Below are 13,893 nucleotides of genomic sequence, written 5' to 3' on the forward strand. Positions count from 1 at the left end.
TAACAATATGGATCCAGAGCCTTTCTGGTTGAAGACTGGAGAGGATTAAGATGGCACATCTTCATATTAGTCATGGGACAAGGCAGTTGTACCTTTGGTGCTATGTCTCTGGGCTCCTCAACCCTTTGAAATTTGTGAGGAGCCTCCTTTTAAAATACATATGTGTCTTTTACCATCTTCCCTCTGAACACCACTCACCTTTTTAATGGATGTGTTTTTATTAAATACAGCTCTTCAGAGTGAATGGCAGAAAATTCTTTGGAGGTCAAAAGGGTGCAAACTGAAGCTGCTGTTTGCAACTTGTTAAAGCAGCAGCAGCTTTTCCTGGGATCTCAAAGTAGTTTTGACATTTAGGCAAAAGAAGCAGCTGCTCTAAAGAATTTCTAACAGGTAGAGCTGAAGTCTTTTTAAAGCATCAATATTCTATTTTATATTGCTTTTACTATCGCAATGCTTTTATTGAAAACTGCTTCAATATATGTAAATCAACTGAACAGCATCCTTGTACTTGTCAATGTAGCTTCAACTGTCCTTGCTTTGTTTTGTAACTAGTATACTATATATTTGGTTGCATTGAGAAAATAATAGTAATAATCCCCCAGTGGGGCACTATTTTGACATGGGGTTGTAGAGCTTGCGTGCTCCAAGGAAGATGAGAGTGAGGCCAGATGTTTAAGATACTGGACAGGTCTCAACAGAGGTACTAGACAAAGAATGCCTCTCCCCTAAACAATATGGTAAGATATAATTTATAGAAACTTGTACTAGATCAGTCCTCACCTGGGTTGACAAGGAATATGCTAGGTGTTGGAGAACCTAGACAAATGGTCTACAGGACTGAGGACTATTGACTGAACAATCAGGGACACAGCTGTCAGACTAATAAAATTTACCCACTGCAAATATACAAGGACTGAAAACAAAGACATAATGATCTGCTATTAAAAATCAAGTCCAATAAGAAGACAACTAACTGAAACACCATTTAAACACTCTGGGCATTGACAAAATCACCATCAATCATTTGGAAAACTTTACTTGGATCACTTACATCCTGGGGGGTATCTTTAACAGCATCAAACAACATCTGCCTATCCCGTGTCCTTTGGGAGGACTCAATAGGTGGATAAAAAGGCCAAATGCAGTCTAAACATCTGACTAGCTATGTGACCAACCATAACAACAACAAAACTTTGTATCCTGCTCAACAGTGACTCTGGGAAGCTCACAACAATCAAAGGAATTACAATAAATTTAATAAAACATAAAGATAGAAGATGGCAAGCATAACAAAGTGAGGGATCTCCCTCTCTTTCACGAAAGATCTGGGTGAAGATAGAAGTCTTTTAGAATGATTTCTCTCTTTTGTTTTCTGAACTTTTGCCTTTATTCTTTCTCTATTTCTTTCACCTCTTTTTAATCTAAACATGAGTTCTGTCTTAAAATTTTAATAAAGCTATATATAAAAAGGGGAAGTATATTACAATGACTTGTTTCAAGACACACATTATAGTCCACATTGAGTTTCATCCAGAGGTGATATTCAGCAGGTTCTGACCAGTTCTGGAGAACCGGTAGCGGAAATTTTGAGTAGTTCAGAGAACTGGCAAATACCACCTCTGACTGCAGATTTTACAGTATCCTTCCCCTGCCACGCCCACCAAGCTACACCCACAGAACCGGTAGTAAAAAAATAATAATTGAATCCCACCACTGGTTTCATCTTATGGCGATCATTGTTCAACCCAAACACTCAGCAATGTGTGATATTTGTAGAATTCTCTGAAGTAAGTTAGATCCAGAATTTGTCTCCTATGCATCAAGGGCTGATTTTGTCCACAGGTTACTTCAGATTCAGAAAGGAGGAGAAAAACATTTGTTATTAAGGTCTCTTTCCCTTTCAGAATCTGACTGAAGTAAGTCAGCAGTAAGCTTTGTGAATGAACTAAACTTTCTTTCAAAATTTCTTTAAGTACAGGAAAGCAGGAATCTTTCCGCAACTCTGTTTTTTTATTCTGTATCAAAATACTGTCAGCTCCCCCAATCCTGCACACAACCAGCATGCTATAAATTGGAGCAAGTGTTCATGATGTATTGTTGCTCTATTGATTTTTTTTTTAAGCTCCGGGAACCACAGCATATAATGGAACAGGTGGCCAATGCAGCAAGTTATTTTTAGTTACACCTGCCTTTTAAATTACAATTGCCGATGTTGATATTCTGTTCTCATGCCTGGAGACCACCTAAAGAACTGCTCAAAATGAAGGAAGGCTGTCTTACATGCATTAAGGAGTGTTAGCTGGCACTCACCCAGAACGATGGGTGAAATAAAAAAAAAATATTAAAGGCACAGTGAAGGACTTAAAACAGAGAACTTAGAATGGTGTTTCATTTTTATCAAAGTCCTACCCTGAGTAAGACATAGCTTTTGGCAGGGAAAAAAAGGAGCAAAAACATTTTTAAGCTTGGGAAAAATTTCAATAAAAATACTACCTTTGTATAAACATAAACTTAGGACATCATAGCTAGATAACATTGTTTACATTAATAATCAGCTGTTGTCAAATTAAAAAAAGATATCTTAAAGAAAATTGCTTTAATGTCATAAGCAAGAATGCACTTGCAATTAACAGCATGAAACATTTATCAGCATTTTACCCAACAATGCAGTTGAGCTGTTTTCTCCATCCAGCTGAATTTTAAAAGACCACACATATACTTTATGCTGTCTTGTGAAATTAAATTGGTTGCTGTATTATACATTCTCTTTAAGTGAAGATGTTGCTGATTAGATACTTTCATATATAAATTCTAAGGGGCAAATCTTTAGACAGCAGGATCTGGAGCCTGGATAGGCAAAAATGGGGATCAGATTTCAAAGTCTTGCTAAAAGTGCTGCAATTCTGTAGACTCTTATTTAGAAGTAACCTTCACTGAACACAGTGAGATTTCTCAAGCTGTTAAATCAGAGGTAAATATTTATGGATTTTTGTCTCATTAATTAGCCTAGTTTATGGAACTATAATGAACAACCCAGAAGTTCGGGGCAGAGGAAATGGAGATATGTTGTATATCACAAGGTACAAACTGTACCAAGTAGTATCATCAGAATCTGGCAAGCTCTTAAATAAGATGCCCTCTAAGAAGTCAATTTTAACTTGGAACTAGTGTCTTCCCTCCTCTCCCTCCAACTCTAATCTGCACAATTAAGAAGAGGACACAAAAGTATGAAATATTATTTCAACCTTTGAAGGTTGAACAGGAAAAAGAAGGAACAAGAGAACATTTAGTAATAGTCTTCTTCAAGAAATCTTGCTATGCAGAGGTCAAACATAAGTCAGATTAATAGAACTAGATTTATGATCAGCCAGACAAATGGTTGTGAGATTATATACCTTGAGTACTGAATGTGGACTGGAAGGGGAACGATATGGTATTAACTGCCAAAAGAAAAACACTTCTAGTCCCTGAATAAACTATCAATAACTGACAAGTTAAAAACCTCTACACAACAGCAGTTCAAACACATTTTCATTTTTCTGTTTTCCATTTTCTCAAAATTTTTGCTTGAATTTGTTTTAGTGATATTTATGCACATTGATTGGAGTCACATTAATATGCAAATTTAATTCACAAATTCAAACTCTATAGAGGAAGAGATGTAGAAGTAGAAATTAAAATGAACACTGTTCAGAAAGTAGACACATCCTTAAGTAAACCACTTTTAATTGTATATGCTTCCTGCAAAAACTGATCATTCCATTTGAAAAATATAAACCACATGCTTTCCCTACAAATTCCTATGAAAGGTAAGTCTTCAATTCTATAAAACTATATGACTTAGTATTTTAAAAAACAAAGGCACATTTATGGAAAGTACTATGAATTTTGGGAAATTAGATTCAGATAAAAGTTAAATGTCAAACAGTAATAATATTCCTGAAGAATGCTTCAAATGATAACTTACATCGAGTTTTGCTTTATCAGCAATCAGGAAACACAATCTGAACTTCAATAAAAAGAAACTCCTACAGGTATTTGCAGTTTTAAGCTAAATCAACGACAGTCCTTAACCTATTTAAAGTGATTTGAAGTTTTATAGCCACACATTCTACCCGTCTTTAAAATATCATCAAAACAAATTGTAATTTGACAAAATTTCCTTTGGAAGATAATGTAATACTAGATCTAAGAGATTATAGGCTCATTTGAGATCTACTTTGCAGGTGACCAGTATGCCCAATAAAAATATGTTTAAGTAATAAATACATCAAACTCTTAGAAAGTTTGGACATTACCAACTATCTCTGCTAGTTTTTCTCTCTAAATTACTACGAAGTATTACATTATTATTTAATCACATAATAATTAAGGTACACTACAACATGGTTTATTTGCTCCACAAAAAATTGGCAAACTGAGTTATTTCAGAGAAACTGCAGCATTGAGGGGAGAAAAACCTTAAATATTTTAAACTGATTAAGCTGTGGCTATATGGGAGTGCATGGATTCTGAAATATATACATATATATATACACGGGGTGGGATGCTATCGGTTCTATTTAGGTCTATAGAACCGGTAGCTCTGAAGAGCAGCAGACACCAAACCGGTTCTGTGTTTGCTGGTGTTTGGCCCACCTGCCCGCCTGGGCTCTTACTGTCCTTTATTTCCTGCTTTTTCAACCTCAGCTGCTTTGTACAGCACAGCTGAGGTTGAAAAAGCAGGAAAGAAGAGGATTTTCAAACGCTGCGCACCTGCACACAGTGCTTTTCAGCTGTCTGGGCGGCACATGCACGCGCAGCATTTAAAACGTAGTCACTGAACCGGTAGTAACACCGGTTGAATCCCACTCCTGTATGTCTATGTGAGAGTGAGAGGATGAGTGACAGAGAGAGGGAGGGAGGGAGGGAGGAGAGAGAGAGAGAGAGAGAGAGAGAGAGAGAGAATATATATAATGTATATATATATATATATAGCTCTTGAACATTATGCCTAAATATAAACTATTCATTAAGCTTTTCATTGCATCATATTAAACCGGTTTAGAAAAAGCATAAAAATCCACTCAGATAAAATAGGTTTATTTAAAAGTTATTTTCAGCAAAATGAATATGCAAAATACAAACTCTGTCAAAATGTTCATTTCACTTCATAGTTTACAAAATATACAAAATAGAAGTCTCCTTAAATTTATATTACATATTTAATATGTAAAGACCTATATAGAAAAAAAATTTGTTCTGCTCAAGGCATTTTTGTGAATAAACCATTGTACAAATTATTGCACATTGAAACCACAGTGCATTACAGACTGTCTGCATAGAAAATTAAACAAACACAAATAAACCAGGTTTATTAACCTGATTTAGGTCATCATTAATTGTAGATCGGAAGACAAATGTATTTCCTTGTCAAATATGCAGCAGTTTGAGAACTTTGGCTTCCTTTTTTGGTACCTTAAGAACCAAATGTCATTCAGCACCATGAAAATAGACTTTTAACAACTCTGTACCTGAATTTCTTCTTCCCCATTTGACAGTTTAGTAATGGCTTTTGGAAGGTAAAAGAAATTGCAAGATTATATCATGTTTACAATATTGCATTGAAAAGAAATTTTAAGGGAATTTAGGGTGAAGACAGGCATGATATTCAAAGAGAAATCATAGTGGATTTATCACTATTGCCACCAAATGAGCCAGGCTAGCTCAATGCTTTGGAATTAACGTGCCTTTTATAAAATCAAATGGTGCATCTGGGATCAAGCTCGTATTTCTCAACTTCCTTAAGGCATGCTGCTTTTCGATCCCATTTAAATACAATACGTACATTTGCTTTCTCCCCATAACAATACACCTTTTAAAATTGTTACAAAAGTGCTTTGGAAACTTGGTTTTCTCTCTTCCAAAGAAAAAAGTAAAGCTTTTGGCCCAATTGAGTAAAGAACCTTCAAAAACAGGGTTACTGTTCTACCAGTGTCATATCTGTCTTCACCAGTTGGTTCCCTACGTAATTTCCCATCCATCCATCCATCCATCCATCCATCCATCCATCCACCCATCCATTCATTCATCCCTCCCTCCCTCCCTCCCTCAACATTTGTGTTAACCCTGATATCCTTGACTTCCAGTCAGTCCTTGGCATTCTGTAGTCCAAAAAGATTCAAGTCAGATTTTTAAAAAAATGGAATGATGATTTTAAATCCAGTCATTGTTCCCTTTATTAAAAAAATCCACATTTGTTTAAGATTGTTCATTCTTTTGGAAACCCCCCCCCCGCCCCCCCTTTTTTTGGAAGACTTCACTGGGGTTTTCTGTAGTGCTTTAAAAGTGGAGTCCTTCCCTCGTGTGGAAGACAGTCCTTGTGCTGTCAAATACTGTATCTTCTCCATGCTGTAAGGGTAACGTTCCTTGTGTCCTTCTCAAAAGTGTCTCTTCATGTGTAAGGCGAGGTGGTCAGACCTGGAAAATGCTCTGTCACACCTCTGGCATTGGAAAGGGCGGTGGCCTGTATGTTTTCTGTAGTGACGTGTAAGTTCATCGGAGCGGGCAAATTTCCAGCCACAGCCTTCCCAGTCACAGTGATAGGGCTTCTCACCTTCAGAAATAAAAGAGCCACATCAATTACTTCTGCATTTGGGGCAAATATTGGAACAAACCTCAATGAATGGATAAAGAAGTAAATATCAGTCTGTTTCAATTATCGTTAACAAATTCCCCAATGACTAGAGACACCTGTTATTATCCTTGCGGATTCAAGAAAACTGTCTCTTATGAACTTCTTTCCCCAGAATTCAGAAAAGTTTAATTACATACATGTTTTCTTTTAATGCATATATACATTTAGCTCACTGCCCTTTCCGTTCACTAGGTATGGAAAAATTAAAAAGAAGCTATAATAATTACGTGATTGGAAACAGCCAAATAAAAGAAAGTGAAAGGGAATAGGATACTAAACTTGTAACTGAGAGACACCTGTGGCTAATGAGAATTGCTTTTGAGCATCCAAGGAGACACATTACTTTTTTAAAAAAATATTTTTTATATTTTAGGGCAATTCCACTTTCATAAGATTACACTAAGATAATACTCGTGGTTGGCCAGGATTTATTTAAAAATCAGCGCATAGGTAACAATGATTCAACTTTATCACCAATTATTGCAAAATATTATCTGTCAGCAGCCTTTATGTACTCAGAAATCAGGACATATAGAGAGACATAAAAGATAATAAACGATTTTACTGATTGTGTGGCAATATGACCTATGCACTTCTTTTCTTGAATTCTTTTCTGACTGCTTCTGGACTAAAGTAGTACAGAATTACAGTACTCCTATCATCTTTCAGCTACAGACAAAACCAACCAAAAAATAGCACTAAGAAACATCTTAGTGAAGCTTTCATGTTTAACTATATCTTGTTGTTTTCATGAAAGTTTCAACCTATCAACCTTGTTAAGTTTCTTTTAAAGTTCATTCTCCTAAGCCACCTGGAGAACTGAAAAAGTTTAATTCCATGTCTGAACCGTGCACTTATACCACTGTTACCACAAATGGGCCGATAATCTCCACCATTCTTATAGTGAGGAAATGTCACTCAAATCAGTGAAAATCAGTGCTTCAAATTAGGATGTTATCTTGCTTAGTTTTTTTTTACAAGGCAGCCCAAATTATTTAATTGGAGATAAATCCTTTAGAATAACTTAGAAAATATTGGGGTGGATTGGTAGGTAGAGTGCATGTTCTGTGTGCACCTTTAACACACAGTTAATTGGAAACCATATGCACATTGCCATTTTAAATATATTGACTTAAAATTAAGCTCCTTTGGAAACCAAAATACTTTCTTCCAAGGCAACATGGGGTATGTGAAGTAAACTGACAATTTTCAAAATAATATTTCATAACTTGTGAGCTATATAAAGCTTAGCAGCAAAAACCAATTAAATGGGTCATTTTTGTCACTTTATACAGGTGGCTTGAAAAGCCAGAACTAGAGATTTTCCAGAGCTAATCATCAAGAGGATTGTTGACTGGCAGTTGCTTTTATGCACTGGGAGAAAAAAAGAACTGTCAATACTTTGTGGGAGAGCAGTCTGGTTTAAATAAAATCAAAACAACTCCCATATAAAACTTGATTTCCTGGATCATAGTCAGTAAACTAACATTGGGTGATTTCTAGAAAATGAGAATGAATAGGAATCATAAACCCCAAACAAGAGCAAAAAAATAAACAAATTGTGGTTATTTGCAGCATCCATTTCCCTGAAGAAACATGTCAATAATGTTATCAGGATAAACATGCTTAATTCAGTTTGGATTTCAAGCTACCTTGTAATTAACTAGCCACATGGCCACAGCCAGGCAGGCAGTGCTCAAGCATCTATCTGCAAAACAATTCCTCTGCCAGGAGTGAGTCATTTTGAGCCATTTTAACCAACACCTTCAATCTGAAAGCAAATCCATAATTGTAATGGGCTTTTGACAGTTAAACTCCTATGTTAATGGACAAGACTACAACGCACTATTTAATACAGTTGTGAAACAGTGCTATTCTAACTTCTTGTGTTAATAACAGAGTTGTGTTCTAATCCACACAAACTGAACAGTAGTATTTTTCCCCCTCAGGGATGGATGTGGTTTGAGAGCAAAACATGGCTCCTTAGAGTATGCCTGTTATCCATTGAACAGAATTTGCAGGGAGGGTTTTAAAGCCCCCCCACCCCCTAAAAAAACCTAGTTAGGCAAGTACAAAAGTGTTCACTCATATATGCCATGGAGCATGCTGCCTGCACCTCTCAAATAATTCCCAGGACTTTTCGCTGAAGTTGGAGGAGTTTAAAACTGCAGTTCAAAGCACACTCAGAGCGAGATACCTCTTAGAAAACATTTATAGGATGATTGCTAAATAGTAGTGAAAAGTAGTGTGAAAGTGGTGTACAATCTTTCTTTTTCCACCCACTATTCTCTCTCCTCAGACAAGTTCCACTGGCTCTAAACACTAGAGAGATAGTGGCTGGGTCCATTTCTGTACACTTTGCATGCTGAAAAATATCTACAACATCTGGCCAGGTGGTGGAGGATGTCTAAATCTGTGTAAGCAATTAATGTGACTAATCCCAATTGCCTTTCAGTAAAATGTTGAATTGTCTACCTCAAAACAGTCTTCTCATACTACTGGAGCAAAGCATTATTAACTCGCCCTTACCTGTATGGGTCCGAAGGTGTGCTTTGAGGTGAGAGCTCTTTGTGTATGTTTTACCACAGCCTGCGTATTCGCAGGTGTGTGTGGCAGTCCTTTTCCTGGGCCATGACCTCCGTCCCCTTTTGGGCTTGGTCTCTTCAGAGAGGCAGCTCCCCGAAGGCATCAGCTCTAGAGGTGAAGAGGGCGGAGTCAGCATCATCCCTTGTACCAAGCGAGGCATATTTAAAGGCTCTCCAAAAACATTTAGATAGCAAGACTGACCTTGATACTGGAGGGCGCTGGGTGGCAGCTGCTCTGGAAGAAAAGGAGGGTAGGCCGGGCCAGGATGGTAGCCTGGAGGAAGTGGAAGAGTCGAATGATTTAAGCCCTGGGGGGAAGGGTGGCAGTCTCTAGGAGACATCATCTCCTCTGGAGTCAAGGGAGGATTAGTCCTACTAGGTAATGGCCGACCCAAAGAGAAATCATGCGGCTGGGCCCTTGGACTATTCCCATGGGATTGGCCCATGGTGCACGAAGGGGCTGCCTCTTGCTTGATTTTGGGGCACATTCTGGGCACATGGTTGTACACAGAAGAGGGCACAGGTCCATCCGTGCAGGGGGAAGCTGCAGAAGCAACACTGTTCTTGATATGGTTATTGCATTCTCCCATGTTCACCGTAGCCTTCAACACAAATTTCCCGTGAAGGCTGCCTAGTGGAAGAGGTGGTGGAGGTGGCGGCTGCTGAGTCTGTTGCTGTTGCATGTAAACAGGGTCCAGATCTGGCCTCATCAGTTCAGCTACAAATCCACCCGAAGGGGACACATCATTTATATCAGCCAGGTTGAAGGGGGCAGCTGGAGCATGTTCTCTAGTGTACATTATACCTCCGGGATGATCTTCCCTTTGCAGCTGGTAGGAAAAATCACAGGTGGTCACAGGAGGGCAGGTGCTACTTGCGACAGAGGGCGAAGAACCAGGAGCGCTCACAACTGCAGCAGCAGCTGTGGGCTGCTCCTGGGGCATCAGGGAATTTGACAAGATGAAATCAAAGTCCAGAAGCTCATTCAACTCCTCCGTCTCCCGCCTTGACATAGTCCCACTGTTGCCGTTTATGGTGTTTTCCAGCTCAGAAGAGAAGTCAAAATGCCGTCCTGTCAGTACAGGGGGGAACCGCTTGAGGTGGGAAAGCTCCTCCCTCCACTTCTGTGTGAAGAAGATAAAAATGTAGCATTAATGGAAAGTCTCCTTTTGTTTGCTGGCAAAATCAACTAAGACGTCAAGTATACTTTTTAAGTCTGGAAGAGCACAAGAAAAAAAAAACAGATACTAGTTATTAATAGGCATATAGGAAAAAAATCCTTAAATGCTTAAAATATTACTCTTTGAATCATATAATTGACTCTATCATATGTATGTGTGTGTATGTATGTACAAACCTCCTCTGTATACATTTGAAACAGTGATTGTATAGCCTAAAGAAATCAACTGCTGAAAAGTGGAGCTATGAAATTGAATGTTCAATATTGTGTGAGTATCTTTGAGAAAGACTGACTTAAGTAACCTGATTACAAAAATATACGTTAGGAATCTTCTTTTGAAAAATCTACTACATAAGTTTTTAGGGCCAAGTATAAGCAATTTTCAAACTATAACACAGAACTGCTCATTTTTCTTCTCCATTTTGCGCCACCTGATTTTTAGGGGGACACAAAGTAGTCCTAGTTTATGAGCTTATGCCAGAATTTTAACTGTCAAGTCTGAAACTACAGGGCTTAACTAACTCATTTTAAAGCCATAATTATTAGTGTCTAGCATGAGCAGCATTCTGCTCAAAAGTCACAAGATAAAAATAAAGGCATCACTTTGCAATCCTGTCATTAGTTTATACTTACTATACTGCCTCTGTATATAGATTATATGTACATTTCCAGTACTTTTACCTACATATTAAAGCTTTCTTCAAGACTCAGTAAATGTGATGAATATACATGACAGAAACCTCCCCCAAAAAAAAGTTTTTTCTGAGGTAGTCACAGATTTAGGAAAATACAAATAAACCGATTTTGCAATAACTGCACATGCCACATTAATGCATTAGATTGCACTCATTAATAATTAGGCACATGTAGGCGTTTTCTGAGGCTGGATGCATTATACAACAGCAGCTAGAGAAGCAAGGCATCAGCCTGATACAAAGAAAAGCTCTAACCTAGGCACATGAGTAGGTGTATATATTTCCAGAGGCTGCCAATGTATTAAACATCTCCATCCACACCCATGATTTTGGTTTGTGATACGCCACATACTTCAGTTTATTTAATTCATTGTATTCCTTCATGGTATATTTTTCTATCCATGGGTGTTTCCTCTCACTCAAAATGCTGATTTTAAACTTGAAACAAAATCTATGCCTACGCAAATGGTAAAGAAGTTTTTGCCACAACCCAAGAATTGAGGGAAAAGGGAAAAAAAAAAAAACACCTCTGCACTTACACAGCACACTAAACTACCACACTAAACTATGACCTGGCAAACCACATTTTAGCCAAGTGGATTGCCAAACCGAGCCCATGAGTTTAGCTGATGGTTCCTTGCGTTGGGCAAACTCAGAAAAGTCTGAATGAGTACATCATGATTAAGTTAGCCATGGTGCATTTGGGGTGAGTTGTGCACCCAGTGTGGATTTGTGTGTTATGTTTTTAGTAAGGCAGTTAATCTCTGGATTACTTTGGAGAAAAATCTCAGGTGCTCATAGATACCTATAAAACTATACCACAAAAGTTAGAATGACTTCCTTTTACTGTTTTTTTTAAAAAGCTTGTTTCCTTTATAATAACCTGCACCAGGAAAGGACTTTTGTTTGATTTCTAGAAATCTGATTAGAACTCTGGTCAGAATCCAATTGCTTTCCAGATTCTGGGAGAACACGGTTCTTTGGCTCTATTTTTGTCATTCGAGCCTTAAAAACAACAACAAAACAACACCATTCTCTTCTCCCCAAACTGTTCACCAACGCCCAACTGTTTTAAAAATAAGCCAAAAAATGCCTTCCAATTCGAGAGCCCCTTTTCAGCAAAGCGAGGGAGGATTTGCCGCGTTGTACAGAACTTTCTCAGGGTGGCACAAGAAGCGAACTCTGTTCAAGTACATTCTCTCTCTTTCTCTCTCTCTCACGCACGCACACATTATATATATATATTTCCTTCCAGCGATGTTGGGGCTGATCCCAGGTAAAATTCTTTCCCCGCGCTGCAGAATTCCTCCGCTACACCCACCAACCCCGGCGAATACTCACGTTGTGGCCACCTGCTTGTCTCAAGGCTTTTTCCCTGCCGGCCGTGCCCGCCGTGGCGAAGGTGGAGATGGAAGGGAGGAGGGTGCCGCTGAGTGCCATGTCAAACTCGCCGGGGGGCGGCTGCCTGCAAAAATGTCAGAGGGAGAGTAAAGCCACCGACGACGAGGGACAGTTGCATCCAAGGAGGAAGGAGCGAGGGAAGGAGGGAGGGAAGGGGAGAAAGAAGGGCAGCTCCGCCGTTGGATTCTGCACACTGAAAAGTTTTTAATTCCAAGCTCGGGTCGAGGCAGGGAAAAGGGGGAAGAAAAAAAAAAAAGGAGTGGAAAAGGGGGAGAGAGGAGGAATGCCACCCACCTCATTAACGTGTCAAGAGCCGCTGCGTGGTCGGAAGGCACAGAAAACGGCTATCTAATTTAAACTATCTGTGGAGAAATATATATATATCTATATATATATATCTATACAGTATACACATATATATGTATATACACACAGTATATTGCAAGTGGAATAGTCGCGTTTAAAAAAAAGGGGGGGGGTCCTTTGGACGAAAGACTGCGGAGATGTCTTGCAGCGACTCCTACGAGGAGGAGGAGGAAGAGAAGCCCCGCCAGGGAGTAGCAGCAGCAGCAGCAGCAGCCGAAGCCGCTTCGCAAATCGGCGGCAGCGTCAGCAGCAACACCAACAGCTGGAAGGCGCGAGGCAATTCCTGGGGATTCCCTGCTCGCGCCGCTGCCATGAGGGGACTTCTGGAGTTTCCCACAGCCGCCGCGTGTCCCTGGCTGGCTGGCTGGCTGGCTGGCTAACTGGCGGGCGGGGTTGGCGCTTGCTCGCTCTCTCGCTCGCTTTTTTTCTTTTCTTTTTGCTCTCTCTCTCGCACGCGCGCGCTCCGGCCTTTTTTTTTTTTTTTCCCTTCTCGCTCTCTTCTCTCTTCGGCGGAGAAGAGATGCCCGCGCGGCTCGAACTGTCAAGCCGCGCGCCCGCCGTTGCCTTACTTATAAACTCCAAGCCAGCTCCGCCCCGCCCCGCCCTCGCTTCGGAGCCCCGCCCATTTGCGGGGGCTAGGGAAGGTCGCCCTGACGACGGGAAACAACAAACTTTACTCCCTCCAACACGTGGGGAGGGGAAGGAGGAGGGAGGGAGAGAGAGAGAGAGACGCACGTTCTCTCTCTCTCTCTCTCTTCTCTCTCTCTCTCACACACACACACTTACACACATAGAGGGAAAAAAAGTAGGGTTGGGCCGTGACGTCAGCGGAGCAGCTGGCTGGCAGCTCGCGCGCGCCGCTGACGCTGGGCGAGGAGGGGCCGCGAGGCCCTCGCCGGCCTTCGACGTCCCCCTCACCTCCCCCCTTTTTTTTCCTTCCTCCGCCGGGCAGCGCCTCACACCTGCCCAAAGCGACGAGAAAGGGAAAGC

General features: G+C 40.0%; 1 protein-coding gene across 3 annotated transcripts; it reads right to left on the reverse strand.

Moving 5' to 3' along the window:
- Nucleotides 1-5,066: 5,066 nt before the first annotated feature.
- On the reverse strand, nt 5,067-13,448 carry KLF4 (KLF transcription factor 4). 3 transcript variants are annotated; one of them, XM_026680607.2, is made up of 5 exons: nt 12,832-13,447; nt 12,478-12,601; nt 9,464-10,385; nt 9,206-9,370; nt 5,067-6,595 (listed from the first exon to the last, which is right to left on the reverse strand). In XM_026680607.2, the coding sequence occupies exons 1-5, from the start codon at nt 12,834-12,836 to the stop codon at nt 6,420-6,422; spliced, it is 1,392 nt and encodes a 463-aa protein (XP_026536392.1). In that variant the 5' UTR covers nt 12,837-13,447; the 3' UTR covers nt 5,067-6,419. The 3 variants fall into 3 exon arrangements, with proteins under 3 accessions (XP_026536392.1, XP_026536390.1, XP_026536391.1); XM_026680605.2 differs by having other exon boundaries at nt 9,206-10,385; nt 12,832-13,448; XM_026680606.2 differs by having other exon boundaries at nt 9,206-10,382.
- Between the last annotated feature and the right edge of the window lie 445 nt (nt 13,449-13,893).

Source organism: Notechis scutatus, chromosome 2 (assembly GCF_049901735.1).
Source record: "Notechis scutatus isolate UNSWTSFEM ecotype Mainland chromosome 2, rNotScu1.2, whole genome shotgun sequence".
Classification (NCBI taxonomy): domain Eukaryota; kingdom Metazoa; phylum Chordata; class Lepidosauria; order Squamata; family Elapidae; genus Notechis; species Notechis scutatus.